At 42.7% G+C, this 16,007-nt stretch overlaps 1 protein-coding gene across 2 annotated transcripts in view; it reads left to right on the plus strand.

Moving 5' to 3' along the window:
* Positions 1 to 16,007, plus strand: part of PRDM6 (PR/SET domain 6) — a 371,468-nt gene that overhangs the window by 328,683 nt on the left and 26,778 nt on the right. Inside the window, exon 6 of one of the 2 annotated variants that reach the window (XM_078677375.1) lies at positions 6,884 to 6,913. The exons of the other annotated variant lie outside the window; for it this stretch is intronic. Within the exon in view, the coding sequence (XP_078533501.1) occupies positions 6,884 to 6,913 (30 nt within the window). The remainder of the gene's footprint in view (positions 1 to 6,883; positions 6,914 to 16,007) is intronic. 2 annotated transcript variants of the gene reach the window in all.

Here is a 16,007-nt window from a genome sequence, read left to right on the forward strand (position 1 = left end):
CGCTATGTATTTACCCTCTGTGCTGAATAGAGAAGTGCTATACCTTTTAGAAATTAATATATAAGTGTATTGTGTAAACACCTGAGCATATGCTGTCTACTAGGCACTCACTCGCCCCCCTGAAGCCGTTATTCCTAAATACGCCCTAAAGAAACTGTAGAGTCGTGCAGATACAGAAAATATGCAACATATTGTATCAGCTTAGTTGCTGCACTCGCCTCCTATCCATAACCTAAATTGTAAGTAAATATTATTTACATTTCAGGGAAAGTATATGAACTGAAAAAATCAGTAGGAAGAGATAATCAAGAGAACAATTCTAGAAAACGCTGTGTTTGTCATTTAAAGAAAAGGTGGTTCCTATTGGCCCACCAGCATGAAGCATAAAAATCTTACACATATGTTATGTGTTGTATTTTGTGATATCAAATGTATCAGTAAAGCGCATTTTCAACAAAAAGATCTTAACTAAGGCCTAAAGTTGCCTTTTTAATTAATGGTGTGCAGAGTTGCCAAAAATTGACTTCACAAACGTTGCTATTATAAGAGATTTTTTTTAAAAAAGATAATAGTTGCAATTGTTCACAATAAGTCTATTTTACAGGCAAAATTCCACAAAACATACTTTTTTGAAGTATAAACACCTCACTAAAAAGCATTTTGCTGGAAAATCTAATTCTATTTATTTATTTAGATATTTCACCCACATAAATACATCTTCTTCACCCCACTCCACTGGATGAATTATAATTTCATACACCTTTATTTAGTCTTAAGAACAAATGACATTTTGCACTGGGCCACCCTAAAAAATGCTGTTCTTAAAGATCATTCCTATTTAGATACAAACCACAATCCTGCCACTCAAAAGTTCCACACAACTCTCTGAATTCTTTAGTAAGGATATCGCCAAATTTTAACCATCATCCTCCTACCTGTGTATCGCACCACGAATTGAAAACAATCTACAAGCAGTAGCAGTTCTGTTCTGTTCTATTCTGTTCTGTTATGTGTATTTGCAAAGCACACTATCACCCGCAAGAGTATCCTGGCGCTGAGTAGGTGTGTGTGCCTAGCAGTTCATATCAATGGCAGGAAGTCAGGAGATTGCCTGATTCATTTCTGAGTGTCAGTTCTTGGGAGCAGAGCTCCTTCCTAAAATTTCCAATTCCCTAGGTGGTTCACAGGACCAGTCGCCCTGGTAGGGATAATTGAAAGGTGCAGACACATACCACTGGTGGCAAGCTCATCTCCAATGACCCCTAAATTGCCATGTCTTCCCAAAGTGAGTGTGCTGGGACTGAAAAACCCTCAAAGGGCCCTTTCCTGCAGACGTCTGCATGCACCAATGCTATGCAATTTGAGCTGTTAGTTTGTCTTTGGTATGATGTATCAGGAAGTGAGGGCAGCACCTTGGGTGTACAGCAAAAGGGCGCTTCCTGGTCTCTCTAGTTCTTCCTCTAAGGTGGTGGCAAACTCGATCGGTGTAAACGAGAGGCCAAAAAGTCCACTTTAGAATTTGCACTCTTTAATCTTATTTCTCTACAAAAAAAATTGAATTTCCCCAATTCCAAACTAAACTGTAAAATAGGGCAGTGTAGTTTTTTTTAATTCCTGTTATTAAGTTGGTCTTCACTTGCAGATCTCCATACCTTTCCATTACTAAAATCTCACCAGCCTTCAAAATAGCAGAAATAATATATCGAAGCTATCGCTATTTTTTTCTCTTGTAGGCGAGATGTTTACAGTTTAAGCTGGTAGCCTGGCCACACACATGTATGATGATTTCACATTTGCAATCATGAGACAATGTGGCATATTTACAAAAAATGTCAGAGCACGGTGTTACGCCAAATTTGGCAATGCCGCACTCCACTATTTCTAAAATGCAGGGATGCGCGGTATTCACCAGAATGCGGTGCACCTCTGTGTTTCCCCTAGCGCAGGCACCCTGCCGCCATGTTGCAAGGGTGCCCGTGCTGCATGGCAATTGTTTATGTGCAGGAAATAGCGATTTGCTCTTGCTATGTGGGCTGCATTCTGCAGCAATGCAGCACACATAGAGCAAAACACGAGAAGAAATTAATAACGACAGACTATCCTTAGCTTTTTGCGCTGCCCCAGTCTTGTAAATATGGGACAGCGTATGCGTGTTGCACTGGAACATACACTACAACACCCATTGCATGGTCGTTTTCCACAGAGGACTGTGGTGGAAAGGGGCATATTTACAAGGTGGCGTTAAGCCACGAAATAGTGGCTTATGGTCACCCTGTAAAAATGTGAAATGGCGCTAGGCCACCGGAGCGTCAAGAAAAGTGAGACTGGTGGCGAATATGCCTTGTAAATATGCCTCAATATATCCCAATACCCCACACCATAGCTAATACATTGATAACATGAATGCCCCTTGCCTTTAGATTGCTGGCTTGCAATCATTCTGTTTTAAGGGGCAGATTTATGTTAACTGGCGCATCCCCAGGGATGCGCCAGTTAACATGCGCCACAGTGCGACACTGCTCCGCCACCCATGGTGCGCCACATTTATGATGCGGCGCACCATGGTGCAAGGCAGTGAGGATGCGTGACGCATCTCTCGGCGTACGGACGGCGCATTGCAGGAGTCATGTCGCAAGTGCGACATGACTCCTGCAATGCACAGGAGCCTCCTATTCAATGCATGTTGCGTCACCCTTACGCCTGCTTCAAGCAGGCGTAAGGAATTGATGTAGAAAGTGACTGAGTGAAATCTCATAGATATCACTCAGCCACTTTTAGGAGGCGTTCCTGCGCAGGAACGCCCCCCCGCGCAGGAACGCCTCCTTATGGCGCAGGGCTTTCCATTGTGACGCATCTCCTAGATGCGTCACGTTGTAAATAGGGCGCATTGTTTGCGCTGCCGTTGCGTCACATTTAGTGACGCAATTGCGGTGCAAGGAGGCGCAAGGGCATCATAAATCTGCCCCTAAGTATTTAATAGCTTATAGTGCCAGCTTTCTGGTGAACCAAAATCTGGCAAGTCAGTCATATGTTACAGGAGCAGCATTCAAAGGCAAAGTGGGTAGGTTAGTGACAGCAGACAGAAAATGCATAGCGAAAGCATTTATCCAGGTGTCCATAGGAAACAGTAGGGTACAAACCTGAGGCAGAGGAGTCTCCTCACATTGATTGAAAAAGCTACCCTCCTTAAGGCATTGGGAAGAAGTGAACCAGGTGTGGACAGAGTTACAGGAATTTTGCTTTTTTGCTGATATCCTCTCTTGAGATTATAAGTGCATACTCGTTTACATAAGGTCCTTTTTGGATTGCAGTGGTGCAGGTCATATATTAAAGCATAGTTCTGATGATGATGATGACACGTACTCATAGGGAGCTACTGATACCCGCTGAGGGTGTCCAGATGCGACAGCCGGAAGAAGCAGAAGAGACCAAAAGAATGAAGCAGGAGAAAAAAACACAAGTTTTCAAATATTTTCGAAACAGGAAGTAGTAGGCTTCCAGTCAGCCAGGTATTGGTGAGGACATCGCAATATTTGTATCCAACCTATTTTATTTATTTATTTATTTAATCTGATTTTATATAGCGCGAACATTACCCGAAGGTGTCAGAGCGCTTTACATAAGAACAAGTTGCGATACATAAGGATTTAGGATTACATGCGTTACATAAAAGATACAAACAGAGAAAAAATGTGCAAATGTACAAGTTCTAAAGTCACAGAAGGAAGAGATACAAAAAATCATTGCAAATGTAAAGGTAGTAAAGTCATTCAAGGAAGGGATACAAATGGATATACTCTAAGAGTCACATAGGAATGGTAGATAGTACAAAGTTCTACTGCATATGCTAGGGATTAGAGTTATCTCTATATACATAGGGAAGGGATATGAATGGATATACTTTAAGAGTCACATAGGAATGGTAGAGAGTACAAAGGTCTACTGCATATACTAGTAATTAGAGTTATCTCTATATACATAGGGAAGGGATAGGAATGGATATACTCTAAGTGTCACATAGGAATGGTAGAGAGTACAAAGGTCTACTGCATATACTAGTGATTAGAGTTATCTCTATATACATAGGGAAGGGATATGAATGGATATACTCTAAGAGTCACATAGGAATGGTAGAGAGTACAAAGGTCTACTGCATATACTAGTAATTAGAGTTATCTCTATATACATAGGGAAGGGATAGGAATGGATATACTCTAAGAGTCACATAGGAATGGTAGAGTACAAAGGTCTACTGCATATACTAGTGATTAGAGTTATCTCTATATTATTATTATTATTATGCGTTCTTATATAGCGCTCGATTACCCGTAGGCATCTCGGCGCTTGCCTTGGGAACCCGTCCTGGCCTCCCCAAGGTGAAAGCCAGGCATCCCGCCGCAGGGGGGCCGTAGTACTATATACATAAGGAAGGGATGCGAATGGATATACTCTAAGAGTCACATAGGAATGGTAGAGAGTACACAAGTCTACTGCATATGCTAGTGATTAGAGTTATCTCAATATACATATATATACAAATAGTAGATTTTCTCAGGTCTAGACCCAAAAAACAGGAGAGCTGAGTTCCATTAAGTGGGGTTGGAGGGGGGACACAGTCACAACACCAAGGGAGGGTGGGAGGGATACAAGGGTATGGAGAAAAGGCAAATCAGAAAAAGTAAGAAACATTTAAGGATCGTCACGGGGGGAAACAAGGGAAAAGGGGAAAGGGCGAGGGAATGGACAAGATGATGGGTCAGGGTACAGAGAAAAGCGGCCGAGAACAGCTGCAAAATGGCGGGCAGGGCTAAAGAAAAAACGTAAAGAAGTCCATTATAGTGACCCAGTGAGAATGAATTAGAGTGCCAGGAGAAGCACCCAGACCGTGTACTGCCTGCCACATGCGTTTAAATGCAAAGTGCTCCATATAAATACCCTTAGTAACTTTAGGCCAATTTATACTTGGTAGAAATATCCACAAGTCTGCATGTGGTAAACAATGTGAAAACGAGGCCACTGCATTTTCCATCAGACAAGGAATTTATACACATAGGCCCCGTCTGCAGACAGACATGTCAGGTGAGCAACTGACGAGGAAGCAGAGGCTGAGGAAAACATGTTCGCCGACAACCCTGCTTCTGCAACCCCCCATTGAACAACAGGGAAGGCGCGACGTTTACACACAGTTCAGTGACAGAAATCAGCTAAGCATATTCCAAGCCATCTTTCATTGTGTTTCAAAGACGAGGCCAGCGGCGGCTCTGCCGTTACGCCATAGTGACTCCAAGGTTCACCCCTAGTGCGCAGTGTGCATGAACTTAATTAAATACTAGGAGGTAATGAATTGGAATTTTTTGCTTAGCACTATTTTTCTTCAGAGCACGGGGAGTCATAAATCGTGTGCAGCTGTCAAAAGGAAATACCTTCACCAGCGGTGATGTGGAGGAAAACAGATGCCACTTATTCAATAAACTAATATCCATACAGAAGAAAAATGTGGACTAGATACCTCAGAGTCAAAGTTGGATTGAAAGTTTGTCAATACAGAATTTTATGGCCGTGAACTGAGGAAGAAATTTAGCTGAACAAGTGAATAAAAATTTCAGATAGTCTGGACAGTGGCGCTGCAGTTATAATGGAAGCATTATTTATGGATCAAAGCGCGTTTATTTGACACCCTTGATAACCGACAGTGCAAAAGACAAAAATCTAATTAAATGCAATTCGAAAAAAGTAGGTGTTTTGATTTTCTTTGCAGCATATTTAGAGATGGAACTTGACAAGTGAGGAAAAGAGCCAGACAAACCAAGACTATTGGGGAAATGCAGCACAATTATTTAAAATGTTATATGATATATATTTAATAAAGAATATACTTTTCCTTGAGATCTCGAGGGAATCTTATTTTTTTTTTAAACCCTTGGGAATTTTAAAAGTGTGTTCTTAAATTTAAATTCACCCTGTATACGCCTGTTGGCACTCCTGTGTTTTTAACAGCACACCCCAAAATCCGAGGAATGTACATCACTTTTGAGGTATGTCACAGGGTACGCCCTGTGAAAACACGTATACACACGCACACACATCTTGATGAGGGGAGTTTACCATGGGTGGGGCGTGGGTATTCCCATGCTTCCACCCATTTATTCACACACAGTCCTAGATTTACCAACATTGGTAGACCTGGAAGTGCGTCAGAATTGTACACCTCTCCACCAGAGGTGCAATGGGGAGAAGTGTCTTTATTTCTCCTCATTGTTTCCTCTAAGTGTGCTGCACTCTGCAGCACACTCAGAAAGAGGAAAATGCCTCTGAGGATTGTTTTGTGTAGGAAGGTCTCCCTTCCTGCGCAAAAACAATCCTGCCTGCAGCACAGGCCCGCTTGCAACATCACGCAAGGGTGCTGGCATTGGCGCTAGGCAGACAAAAGTGTGCCAGCACTAGGAAAGAACAGGAATGCACCGTATAATGGGAAATATGCTAGCTGCATTGCGTTGAATGAGTTTTTGATTGATATAACCCAAAGTAGGGAGCGTCTCGGGTTGTGCTTGCCTGTCCACTTTTTTCATGAAAGGAAGCTATGAAGGCTTTCAGCAATGTGTTTGACAAGTCCATGAAAACACTAGATTGGCGACTGATATGAATGTTACCTTCAATGACTCGGCCATGCCTGCCAGCTAGCACCGCCACGGGTTCTGCCATGTCATTCTCCTGCTCTCAAGACCCTTCCCCAAGCTCATGTGTTCTTGTGTTGGGTTTTTGTAGACAGTGCTGGTCGCCCATGTGAAACAGTAGAGTAAAATGCAGTTTATTTGAAACTCATAATTATGGGAAGGCCAAGTAGGAGGAGCTTTCAAAAATGCAAATTCTTATTTCTCCCCAGGAATGAAACCAAAGGCAGACAGAAAAAAGGGTACGTTGACGCCTTTTTGTTTGTTCTAAACTGCTAGACACTTTAGTAGATGTATATATAGGTTTGGAGGAGCTGTGGGAGGGTGGGCACAGAGGCCTACACATTAGAAGGTGGGAGCTTCATTTACAGAGTTAAGTGCTAAAAGCATTCTTCACGCTCATATGTTATTGTATCTTCACGTCTCTGACCTGCGTCGTCAGTGAATGTGGCTTTCCAAATGATGGCACAATTGTGATGTGATTTTGTTGTCACCTACAGATACCTAAGGGGGCAAGAGTACTCACCAATCACACATGCCTTGTGTCTTTTAGGCAATACCCTGGGAAAATGTATATAAAGTAAATGGTCTGCCTCGTGACAAGGCAGCTAGAGGAATAAAGAGATTAATTGTGTTTTATTTAGTGGCGTGTTGTTTATTATCATAGCTGTGCAAATAGATAACCAGAGGCGAGTAAATGTTAATGGACCCTTCTGCTATTAAAGCCATCGATTGTTACTGACGGTGGCACACACATTAATAGATTTTGATTGCTCAGAATCATTCCTTGGAACAATTATGTTTTTTCATCAAAAGACACACACAGACAGATGCACACACATTCACATCGACACACATAGACACGCAACTGCCACACAACACGTACACTTCTTTTTAAAACCAAGCCCTCCATCACTTTATTTTCAATTTTTCATAAATGGGGGCCTGTTATTTTCAACTAAATGCCTCTTCATGGAAGATTAGTGCAGAACAGCACACCACTTGTCAACTAACGATTGCAATCAATAAAGTTAACAATGTTGTTTTAAGCAATGTATACTGCGGTGAGTTTTAAGAGAGACCAGCATGTGGTCGTGGTTTGTTGGGTCCCTGAATTAATATACTGAGTTGCTTCATCTTATAACATTAAGTGGACGGGCTACAGACGCATAAAGCCAGGGCAAATCCCTAACTGAAATATTTCTGCCACCACCAACTGCTTTTTCCAACCCTAGAAGGGATGAGATATTTCCTTACTTTGATCATGAATAAAAAAGAAGATTGTCACTAATTTGCGAAGGGGAGAAATCTGCACTATGCCCGGGGGGGGGGGGGGTGCAGTTTAGTAGTCCCACCAGTCATTAAGGCTTTTAAGCCTTGCGTTGGTGATTTTCTAGTCGTCTGATTTGTTCGTAGTCTGTGGCCCAACACACTCTTTCACCGGGAGATCCTTCTATTGGTTGGCTGCACAGCATCTGAATATTTTTTAAACTACCAGCTGTACTGAATCTTGTAAGAGGACCACAAAAAGCACTGTAAACATTTTCTGCTAAGGCTCCATGGATGAACCCTAGACAAATATGAGCGAGAAAGAGAACATATTTCAGGATAATGTAAGTCATCATGCCATATGTGCCCACATTCTGGTGTACTGCGAAATACGTGTTTTATCCCACTGCATTTTGTGCAATAAAAGCACTCAAACTTGTTTGTGTGTATCTCTCTTTCTCGCTCTCTCTCTCGATATATATATATATCTATATCTATATCTATATCTATCTATCTATATCTATATCTATCTATATATATATTTATATATACATATATATATATATATATATATATATATATATATATATATATATATATATATATATATATATATAATATATATATATATATATATAAATATTACCTACTGGCAGTCGCCAGTAGGTAGTTATAGTTATGACCTATTTTCCATAGGAAATCCGCAACATTCTATTCTCAATATCTTCGGCGCCGATTGACGAATCTTCGCAAAACTTTCAAAACTCGTGGGGCGCTCCGGTCCGTGGGGGTGATTCGTCAAGCGGGGGCCGAGAAAAAAGGGCAGTCCCAAAACACGTTTTCTCCACGTTATTTCCCATAGGAAATTTTAGACAGACTACAGCCCGAACTGCTAAACAGAATTATACCAAATTTTGCAAAAAGGTAGCCCTTAGTTCAGAAAGCGCCTTTTGTTTTAAATGGTGTAAATCTGTTCAGTAGTTCCTGAGAAATTAAAAAAATAGTTGTGAAAAAATCAAATTACCATAGGAAACTTTAGACACTGTTATAGCGAAAACTGCTCAACGGAATTACACCAAATTTGAAGAAGGTACTGCTTTGCTCAGAAAGCGAACTTTTTAAAAATGGTATAAATTCGTTCTGTAGTTTTTGAGAAATTAAGGAATAAAGATAGTGATATCTATGGCCATGGTGGATCCGCCCACACTGTGCGCACCTTCCGCGCACCCTCTCGATCACAAGCTGTATGCTATTTGGCTGTCAACACTCCAAAGCAGGAAGTGTTGGCAGCCATCTTGTGCCTCGGCCATGCCTCGGGGATGGGGTCTCCGGGGCTGATTAGGACCTCTGGAGGGGGGCTACGCATCCCCTTTCCAATTAAAAAATAAAAATAAAATAGGGGGCAGGCCCTGGGAGATGGGGTCCTCAGGGCCAATAATTTAGAAAAAGAAGGGAGGCAACACAGCCCCCCTTCTTATAAAAAATAAAAGACCAGCATCACGCCGGAGGTCATGCCCCATACTTGCAGCACTCTGCAAACACGCCCCCCTGGCGCGTTTGCAGATAGGGAAAGAATTCCCCTTGAATACTGGGGGTCCCTGGGGGCCAACTAGCCCACCAGAAACCTCCAGTATGCGCCAGGGGCTGCGTTGCAGAGAGGTGTTCTGAGGCCAAGCCCCTTTTAACACCTCTCTGCAACGCAGCTCTGTGGCGCTTAATGGAGGTAGCTGGTGGGCTAGTTGCACCCCAGGGACCCTCAGGATTCAAGGGGAGTTAATCCCCCAACTTAAAATGCAACAGAGCTGCGTTGCAGAGTGTTGTAAAAAGGGGCTTGGCCTCTTCTTTCTGCATGTCTTCAGTGATGTAATTTGAGATGTCATCAGTGATGTCATGAGTGATGTCACTGACCATGTCATGAGTGATGCAATATGTGAGGTCATCAGCAGTGCATTGCGGGCGCGTGAGTTATAGTTAGCTGAACTAACTATAATGGGGGAATTTCAATGGTTTTGTATGAGAGAAATGTCCAACTAACTATAATGCCCCTGAAACCTATGTTTTTTTCAGTAAATATATATATATATAAAAATATACCTATGTATATATATATATATATATATATACCAACACCCTTTCCAGCACTTCCTTGCGGCGAACGTGGTACTCAATGGACCACCAGGCAGCTTGCAATGACGGGTCAGTTTATTATTCCTTTGTCTCACTCCTCACATTGATGTGTTTCGGGCATCAAGAGCCCTTTATCACAATGATATATCCATATCACTGATAAAAAACAAAGGGTAAAGTGACGTTATAGTTAGGTGAATATGTCAGTGACAACATTAATGTTTTGAACTAAAACAAAGCAACAGGAATTGAGCAGTTATAGTTAGCAGAGCTTTGTCACACCAAGAAGAAGCTAGAGGACTACCAGCCATACATCCTCTACATGTAACACATATCGCACAACTAATATGGCAGGAATAATATTCCTGTACTTTATCAGGAATAAATAAAAACTCTGCGCTACAGGACAGTGGCCACAAAAAGGCATGCAAATATTGGTCCGAAAGGCGTCACCGACTCTTTTGTGGTATGCTTCATCATCGGCTAGTCTGACCCACCATGTTAAGTTGATGCTAACATGGTGGTCACAACCTCATTGGGAAAAGAGATCACAGTATTAAGGTTATGGTCTCACGTGGGGTCGAGTTAATCCTAAAATGAACTAAGTGTAAACCCAAGGGTATCTTTTATTTTAGGGTACACTTGGTTGGATTAAAACATAAGGATGCTAACGGGAGCTTAAGTCTCAAGCATCACATCAATACATTATTGCCAACATGCCAGTACTTTGTGGTGTATTTCCCATGAGAATTTCACTGTCGACAAACACTGTGGTACAGAGTAAGCTCTCTCCATAGAGTAAATACTGTTTACAGTAACTTACAGTACTGAAAAGATGCCAGTTGGTAAATTCATTTGAGATTATATTTATTGCCAAACAAGACAGGAGTAGCCAACACTCAACCATCTGGGTACAGGATCCAAATGTTTCTGCTTCTGCACTACTGGTTCTAGAACCCTACATAAATGGAAGTTCACTGATGCCACAAGAGGCACAGAGAGCAATACACACCCAAAATGTACCCACTGGTCTACTCAAATCGGCTTCATTTCTCAAGGTAGATTCGGTGACTGTGAGGAGGTTGATACAGAAAAAAACCTTCCGTAGTAGGGCATTAATTTTGGAACAGACATTGAGTATCTTGGCTTTCTCTGAACAGTTGTATACATATTAAACAAAGTGTGCATTAAGGGTTTCCCTTATATCTGTGGTTGATTAATATTGTGAATTAGGCTACCCATGAAGTGTATGGCATAGGATCAGAGTTGCACATAGCACATGCTTGCTACACCTAAGGGAGTTATATCTGTGATGGCATTAATGATGCTTCACATTATTCTGAGAAATGTTGTACTTTGTACAAAAAAAGATTGGATGATCTCATCAATAATGTAATTTCAGATGTCATCAGTGAGGTCATAAATGATTTCATAGAAACTGTAATTAGTGAGGTCATAAGCAGTGCTTGCCTGGGGCACAAGTTATAGTTAGTTTTGCTAACTATAACTGGTGAATTTCTATGTTTCCTTTTAGTTAAAAACGTTAATGTTGTCATTGCCATATTCACCTAACTATAACATTACTTTAACCTTTGGTATTTTCAGTAGATTATAAAGGCTTTTTTATCAACAAAAACAGACTGTTCTATCACACCTAACTATAATTTTCCTATAACCTTTGTTTTTCAGCGAATTGCTACAGTTTTTTAATATAAAATACTATTTTATTACCATACATAAAGCCCACCCCGCCTGCAGCAGGTCACTGCAGCAATCCCCCACTGGCAGTCAACCCCACACTATGCATGGCCTTCTTCTGTGCGCAGTGTGGGGTTGGTCACAGTGGTTGGTCTGCCACCAGGCCCTATGGCCAAACCCCCAGAAGGGTGCCAGCCATGCCCTATGTCCAAACCCTTTTAGGCTTCCAACACCATGACACAGCAATTCATGTGTCTCATAAGGTTGGCCTTTGGGACCTGGGGACCCCATAAACCCAAGGCCAAAATATGTATGTGCAGCCCCCTCTCTGAGCTGTAATTGGCACCAAGGACCCCATCCCCCAGAGATAGTTCCAATAAAAAGGGGAGGGGCCAACATGGCTCTCCCTCCTAAACCCTTAAAAAACCCCAGGGACCCCATGCCACGGTGCCAAATCCTAATGGAAGGGGGGCATGTAGCCCTCTTCCCCTAGCCTTATTACACCCTGGGGACCTCATCTCCGGGGTTTAAAAAAGGTGAGGTGGCACCCATCATGCACAATGTTGGGGCTGTGGTGAGAGCCCCAGTGCCCCTGTGGCTCTAGCCGGCTCACTGCATGGTATTTATGCTGCTCCCTCCAGGCGGGAGCAATCTGTTGTTCTGTTTCCCTGCCTGCATCAGTGTGGGCAGGGAAACAGAACACAAGTTTGCTTCCAGCCAGTGGGAGCATTTTTTAAGCTCCCTCCTGCTGGAATCAGACCTAGTGTTTGCACCCATTTGGCAGGAGATTTGAGAATGCTCCCACTAGAAGGGAGCAAATACATGTTCCCCTGCTCGTTGTAGTGCAGGCAGGGAAACTACTGGGTCCCGGGGTGGGCTCTCTGGGACACAACAAGTGAGCTATCTACGGTGAATGGGTTCCCCGGGGCCATTAAAGGCGTGACCCTCATCCCTTATACTTAAAGTGATATCCCTGGGGAATAGGGTCCCCAAGGCCTAGTTAAGGCTCAGTGAGGGAGAGAGTGCTGCTCCTTCTCCTTTTCAAATGCATTTGGCTCCAGGGGATGGAGTCCCCCAGGGCCAAAAGTGGCTTGGGAAGGGGAGCCTTGCACCCCACCTCTTGGTCAATAGGTTCAGCCCTAGGTGATGTAGTCCCCAGGGCCAAAAATGGCTTGGGCAGGGGTCCTACATGCCCCCTCCCCTTAATTTATATATTTGGCCCTGGTGGATGGAGTCCCTGGGGCTAAAAACAGCTTGGGGATGGAGCTGTGTACCCCTTTCTTTAAATATGCCTGGCCCCGGGGAGGGAGTCCCCGGGGCCCTAAATGGGTTTGGGAGGGGGCCCTACTGTTGACCCCTTCCCATATATATATTTAATAAAAAGGGTTTTAGTAATGCCCATGTGGGGTCCCATTCCATTATGTGTCCAAAAGTGCTTCTTTATTGTTATGCAAATCTCACCCAAAAGCGCGCTTCTTCAATTTGTCTTTCAATCCACAAAATGCGCCTCAATAAGCTAGATGCGGCCCTCTAAGATCCCGTGGTGGTGCACTCCACACCTGGCCAGCTGTATTAATCAATTACCAAGGATTTGCCCCCAGACGTAGTGCACTGTTTGAAACAAACTTTATTCCATAGGAGCAACTTTGGTAAGTTGCACACATTGACATCGCCTGTTGCGATTTGTGAAATCATCCTTCTTCAAAGGCTGCATGCAAGAAAATGTGCACAATTAGCCACCAATAAATCCCCTTGTAAAACATGATAGTCCTCAGGTGAAGATCAAGCCAGTGCAACGTTTTATGGGATTGGTAGTTTTTAGTAATGTCCATGTGGGCCTCCATTTCATTATGTATCAATTTTATATATATATATAAATATATTTATGAACGCTCCAATTTGCACCTGGACTCTGCACTCCTGGGCGGGTGCCCGAACGCGGCGGTGCTTGCCACGAAATAGATAGCGCTACCAACTCTGTCAATTTGTAACAGAAACTCGGGCACGCAGGAAGCCACCATCAATTCGTTTATTCAGCAGATGGTATACGGAACAGACGCGTTTCGGATATACTCCTTCGTCAGTGTTACAAAGTTACCAGTTTCACATCCATTTTAAATGTTCCCGCGTCACTGAACAAACAACAGCGAAGACGGGTTGGTAGAACAGGACCATTCCCATAATGGCCGCCATCTTAGCCTAGTCAATATTCCAATTTTGTATGTGAATCGTAAACTATGGGGGACAAGTTCATAGTCAAGAATATATATGCATGTACATGGATTATACATTTTCAAAGCCAGTCAATGTAGAGTTCATGAACGGAAAATGCAAAATACAAGATCTCGCCGTGGATCGGCATTGGTCCACATATGAGTGGGGCGGGGTAGCAATAGGGTTAATTTCAAAAATCTTATAGATGAAAAAATCTTTACTTGAATAGTGGTTCCCCATAAGCCCCCAAAGTGGACAACCTGATATAGCCGTGGATCGGCATAAGCGTCAAACCGTTCATGGATACCTTAATGGTATCATTCCATAATCCCCAAAGAATATAGATTACACAATACAACAAAAATAATAAACACAACAGAGCAATCTCATTTCCTAAATCTATATGTGTAAATGAAATCCAGATTTGACACAAATTAGCATCATACACAGTTAACCCAAATGAACTGTCAGTTCCTCGCTACTGTTTAACCCCTTAGGTGTCTTAGTGTGCAGGTCTATGATGTAGCGTGACTCAAGCCTTCTCAAACGCTGCAATCTATTACCCCCTCTGGGATGTAACGGAACATGATCAATGCCATAGTATTGAAGTAACTCCCTATTGCTTTGGTGTTTAAAGGCAAAGTGCCGTGCTACAGGGTAGTTTTCATCCTTATTAACTATGGCACGTTGGTGTTCCAAAATTCTGACCTTTACATTGTGAACAGTACTCCCTATGTATTTAAGTCCACAGGGACACACCAAACAGTATACCACGTATGGGGTGAGGCAGGAGATGAATTTACTAATCAATCTGGATTTCCCACATCCAGGGATCGTATAATTTAACACTCTCCTACTCGTGGCACAGGCTTTACATTTTCCACAAGGGAAAAAACCCCTCATATCCTTGAGTGTTCCTGTATGTGGTACTGGTGGTGGTAGATGACGTTGTACTAGTATGTCTTTCAAAGATTTCGATTTACGAAAGGTCATCAATGGTGACTCTGGGACATCCATGCCTATAATGGGGTCAGGTTGTAGGATGTGGCAATTGCGTCTCAAGATACGTCTCACATTCTGTGCATCCCTCGAATAGCCGGTAATCATCCGAAATTGAGCCTTGTGCCCACTTTTAGATATACCTCCTGTTTTAGCAGCTGACTTATTCATCAAGAGTTCATCCCGTGGTTTCGCTTGCACTTTCTGATAGGCAGACTGTAATAGCCCTTGATTATATCCCCTGATCTTAAATCTCGCTAGGCATTCAGTTGCTGCCTTCTCAAAATCCACATCATGGGTGCAATTGCGTTTAAGTCAGAGAAGCTCTCCGTAAGGGATGCTTTTAATCAGGTTCGGTGGATGGCTACTGTGTGCATGAAGGGTAGAATTCACAGCCGTGGGCTTCCTATAGAGTTCTGTACTTAAAACCCCCTCCTTTACAAATACTCTTAAATCCAAGTAATTGACTGCGGTGGTGCTCATCTCATATGTGAATTGTAGATTCAATGAGTTCTTATTTAAGTCATTGATAAATTCCTCTGCCTCTCTGGAGGAGCCCCTCCAGATCAGAAAGAGATCGTCGATGTATCAACGCCACATGACCACATTGTTGGTCCACTTGGTATGTGCCCTTAGCTGGGGCATCGACGATCTCTTTCTGATCTGGAGGGGCTCCTCCAGAGAGGCAGAGGAATTTATCAATGACTTAAATAAGAACTCATTGAATCTACAATTCACATATGAAATGAGCACCACTGCAGTCAATTACTTGGATTTAAGAGTATTTGTAAAGGAGGGGGTTTTAAGTACAGAACTCTATAGGAAGCCCACGGCTGTGAATTCTACCCTTCATGCACACAGTAGCCATCCACGGAACCTGATTAAAAGCATCCCTTACGGAGAGCTTCTCCGACTTAAACACAATTGCACCCATGATGTGGATTTTGAGAAGGCAGCAACTGATTGCCTAGCGAGATTTAAGATCAGGGGATATAATCAAGGGCTATTACAGTCTGCCTATCAGAAAGT

The sequence above is a fragment of the Lissotriton helveticus genome, chromosome 2_1, assembly GCF_964261635.1.
Source record: "Lissotriton helveticus chromosome 2_1, aLisHel1.1, whole genome shotgun sequence".
Classification (NCBI taxonomy): Eukaryota; Metazoa; Chordata; class Amphibia; order Caudata; family Salamandridae; genus Lissotriton; species Lissotriton helveticus.